This window comes from Egretta garzetta, unplaced genomic scaffold (genome assembly GCF_000687185.1).
Source record: "Egretta garzetta isolate BGI_Z169 unplaced genomic scaffold, ASM68718v1 scaffold133, whole genome shotgun sequence".
Classification (NCBI taxonomy): domain Eukaryota; kingdom Metazoa; phylum Chordata; class Aves; order Pelecaniformes; family Ardeidae; genus Egretta; species Egretta garzetta.
The window spans coordinates 4,669,609-4,674,328 of NW_009259111.1; the positions used below are offsets into that span (position 1 = coordinate 4,669,609).

The window sequence follows — 4,720 nt, forward strand, 5'->3', positions numbered from 1 at the left end:
TCACAGTGGCTGCAAATCTGATTTACCACAGATGATCAGCTCACAGCTGCAAGTTGTAGGGATCATAAGCAGACGGGTGCTACTTGTTGAGTTGAACCACAACTTTGACTTGGATGTAACGCTCATATTGCCCTTGTACAGGGTCTCTGTTGGGTGGGGGGCACTGATGAAAGCACAGCTCATGGTGCAGTTGTTGCCATGACTCAGGCTGTGGTTATTCAGTGGGGCGACGAAAAAGGAAGCACAGTTCTTCTTGGGATAATCCACCTTGAAGTCAAAACACTCTGCTGAGGACAGAGTCATTGTGGGCTGCTTCGCACTGCACTGTCTGTTGCACATGCAAACGCAGAGCCAGCACCATCAAGACAGAGAGTTTTCTCCTGCACGAGTACAAATCCAAAGAGCTTGGGTATGACATTTCATGACCTGGGCCCTCTTTCCACCAGGGAAAACTCAGGGAGGAGGAAAAAGGAACCATACACCTCATTACTCTCAGCATCTGACCATCATACCTATCTCTAACATGTAAACAAATACAAACTGAAAAGCAAGAGAGAAAGGAATTGGAATCTCATTCTTCCATTAATCTGCTATGCAACTGTAAGCAAGCAATTAATTTCTTTGTTTCTTGGTCTGTAAATAAGGTGTCAGGTTTTTGCTCCATGGGAATATATCAATGCCTTCTCTCACTAATGCCATTAAATTGTAAAGTGCTTTTGGATATTTGGCTCCCAAGGCACTTTAGAAATGCATGATTAAATTACACCCAATTATAAACCAAAGCAGGTGATCTTGTAAAGGAAGGGATTTTGCTCTGCTGGTGTTGCTCTGAGGCATTAATAGTCTAGAGAATGCTCTGGGGGAATCAAGGAGAACCGCATGTGCAATTTAATTTCCAGTGTCCACTGCAAATCTTCCATTTTCAGCCTGTATTTAAACACATTTCTTGACATCTTTATTATCTCCTCTTGCATTGGCATGGGGTCCCATCATGTAAATCCCCTGGATCCTAAATGTAGCACTGTATGGCAAAATTTTTTTATGAGACCTCATTCTCAGAAAACAGCTTATCTCCTCCTTATCCTTCAGAGTTTTTCTACCATCTCTTAGGTTTATGCAAATAAAATTTGTGACTTGCCATTTGTAATAAAGAATAGGAAATCAGTTCACATCTGCTTGTGTCCTGGTGTCCTGCCTGAAGACAGGTAGGCTGCTATAAAAGGAATGTTCAAGGGAATGCACTGCAAGACACAGCCAACCTAGCTGTCCTCCACTTACTGCTCTTCTATGCTTGCCCACATACACAGAAGTTACTGAAGTTATTTCAGACTCCATAAAATCCAGGCCTAGAATACTTCCATACAAGAACATGACTACAGCCATGTAACTGGAAGTGCTCTTTCTCAGCTGCACACGTAGCTGAAGTAACATACCTAGGGTCTAGTTACATTGATCAAGGAAGGCTGATTGATACACAATTTGACACCTGCTCACTCATTTTAGTGTACTACTTACTCTGTTATTTTAATGTATTGCTCATTACTCTTAATGGGATTAGAAGACTTGTAGCAGCATGTGGATAGGCTTCTGAAGAAATACATGCATAGTCTGGTAATATATATTAATATAGTAATAGAAACAATATATAGTTTGTTTTATATTTGGCATAGGCCAAGCAAAAAACTTCGGCTTGGATCTCACTGTTCAGAGTAACTGCATTCTGCTTTGCCCCAGACTGGGCAGAAGGACCACTTACCATTTTGATTTGATAAGCTGGACCACGTTCAGTTGTGTTTGGGAGCACTGCTAATGACACATCCTTATTAAGTGATTATGCCTGAGTAGGGAGCGCCTGAACAAAGGAGAAGGCATTTAGCTGACAGGATGACCTCTGAGTGTTTAATTTAATGTGCTTTTAGGGAATTCTTACAGCTTCTGGCCCAGAAAGGCAGTCACACAGTCTCCTACATGTAACAGATTTGTTTGCTTTTAATTTAGGAAACAAATCCCAGTCAGACTGGAAATACGCTACAAGACAAATGACTTGTAATGCCAATCTTCTATTATGTCAAGACATGGTAATATCACCCTCCCCACACACGGATGGCCCCTACTGCCTTGAATTTTAATTTAAACAGCACCTGTATGAACTGCTACGTAATGTGCTACACATACATGTAGTAAAAGGAAGCCTGGTCCTGAAGAGATTGCAAATAAATAGATGGGATAGGACAGGATGTATTCTCGTGTCTATTCCCCAGGTGGGGACCTGAGGTGCAGAATAGGTTAGTGATATACCCAAGGCCACAGAGAGAGCCTGACCTTAGTCCACAGTTTTGTGTACAAGAGCACCCATCTTCCTCCAGTGCTGTTGTGAATTTTTATGCTTACCTCTTTCTTTGAAGATGTACCGCTGCTCCTGTGAATCCAGTGTCATTGCAGACAATGACTCAGAAGAAGTATTTTCTCCCTGGGAGCAGGCCTGTGACAGTGTACTTAGTGCTGTAGACTTTCTCTGCAGCTGTAAACCAAATGGCAGTACTGACATCACATTTCAGGACACCATAATCAGCCTACTAGTCATCTTCTACATCTGAGCTATGATTTAGGGTCACAGTGTTTGGGACTTCTTCAACCAGCTGCAGATTAGTGGGCGGTCAGGGGAAATCTAAGAATTAACGAGCACATTTAAGTATTGATTTCTTCTGTTTGGGACCCTCCCTCTGTCCTTTTCTGGGGCAAAAATTTTTCACATCAGCTCCTCCCATCCAAAGTCCCTGTGTGTTTAGGAAAGCACTTCTTTCCTTGATTTCTTCTACCCTGAACAACCTGAGGACCAATTTGCCCTGTGTGTGTAATTCCCTTCTGATGTAAAAACAAGGCTGTCAGTTTTAAAAAGCACTCTCTGAAGAGATGAAAAATACAAAATACACTGCAAAGGTCCCTAACCCCCGGCAGATCATTATAGTAGTAGGAGTCTCTCTAAGTAGTAAGCCAGCCTGCCTCCACTTGGCTGTCATAGACCCACTTGCAATGGAAATGATGTCACCAGACCACTAAGGGGACAGACACTGTTGTGTTAGTGATGTTATGGGCATCTGCCTGATCAAATAATGGCATGAAAAACAAGGCAGCATTTGGGGATGTCTGGAGCAATAACTGCTTCACCCTTTCCCATTAGACAGAGTGACCCCAGCGGTACCTTCCTTATCCCTCAGCTCTGAACCATGCTGCTCCCTGCTTGGCTCAGCTAACTGGCTCTGGCTCTGAGCTAGCGTGAAGGTGGGACTTGGAAACACAGTGACAAGATGTAGGAAAAATCCTTTCTGACCAGGGAGTCTTTCTCCCCTTGAGTGGAAACAACATTATGGATCAGTCCTGTGGCATTTTTTGGGTAAGGGATGTGTATGATTGGGATTGTTTCTTTTTTTAAGAAAAAAACAACCTCTGCAACTGTAGTATTGATGCAGAAATTGCGTGAAATTTCCATCAGCAGAAGAGTACCTGCTGTCGATACCCAGAGGTAACCGAGATGCTCAAGTTTGCTTCATACTGTACCTGCAACTTGCATTTGAATGTTGTAAAGGGCTTCTCCATAACTATTCTTGGGGATAATCTGGTACAGGTCAGAATCAAACCGCTTGGTGCTGTGGATAAGGACTAGGCGTGGCTCTTGTCCTCCCTCTCGGAGATATGCCTTCTTTTTGCCATGTCACTGGTGGTGGTGGTGAGCCCTGGCCAAGACAAACGTGCAGCTATAACATTCTGCTTCATGGCTTGGGTAGCAACAGAAACAAACTACATCTTTGAGCACAAAAGGGATGTCTGTGTCTACAGGAGCCACTTGTACGTGATCAGCCTGATAGAAAAATGTTTCAAGAACAACAATCCTAGAGATTTCTTCAAGCTGTAAAGGCTTTGTCCCCAGCAAAGTGCATAGAGCTGGCTTGGCTTGGGAGATACCATGTAAACCTTATGCTGCAGTTCATTAGTTTGATCCCCTTGAAAGCTGAGGGGAAACAGCTGGTGTGATACAGATAAACTTGTACAATTTAGACTGAGAGATACATTCTTACACTGGGGCTGATTCTCCAAGGTACTGCAGAGCCTCACCTCCTGCAGTAGTCTAAGCTTAAAAAAAAAAAAAAAAAAAAAAAGAGGAAAGCACAGAAATTGCCCTTAGCCTCTACAGAAATGAGCTCAGCATCCATGTTAATAGAATTGTACCTCAGAAAGGAGAGTGTTTGGACCTCAAGCGCTGTCTTTACAACCCGATCACTCCCCTAGGTCACTCAAGGTTTAATCAAGAATGATTTCACTTCGGTTAGCATGAACTGTAGTTGCATGCTTAAAAAATTCTGCTTCTTGTGATGAATCAGAGCTTCCCCAATGTTTTATGGTTTGCTGAACACTTGCTCCAGCTGCAGAAGGCTGGATTGTGCAGCTGACAATCTCGTGTGCACAGAAGTGCCTCTACCCTTGCCACCACAGGGAGGCTTATAAAAAGACTAGCCATAAAACCAGTGTGCAGTTACGCAGGATTTCATGAACCTAAAGCACTGCATCGAGTTTTCTCCAACAGTCAACTTCTTTTAAACCAAAGTGACAGCTCACGTGATAAAGGCCAAAGAACTACTACAGCATCCATAGCCCTGCAGCTCTATTTCACCAGATGTCCAAGAAAACTCTAATTGCAGGATTTCTCCTCTGACAGGACACA

The 4,720-nt window shown here is 43.1% G+C and overlaps 1 protein-coding gene across 1 annotated transcript in view; it reads right to left on the bottom strand.

The window, feature by feature from the left end:
- Window positions 1–4,720, bottom strand: part of IGSF22 (immunoglobulin superfamily member 22) — a 22,230-nt gene continuing 17,510 nt past the window's right edge. Inside the window, 3 exon segments of the mRNA XM_035891038.1 lie at window positions 1–328; window positions 2,392–2,668; window positions 3,559–3,684. Of these exon segments, the coding sequence (XP_035746931.1) occupies window positions 1–328; window positions 2,392–2,668; window positions 3,559–3,684 (731 nt within the window).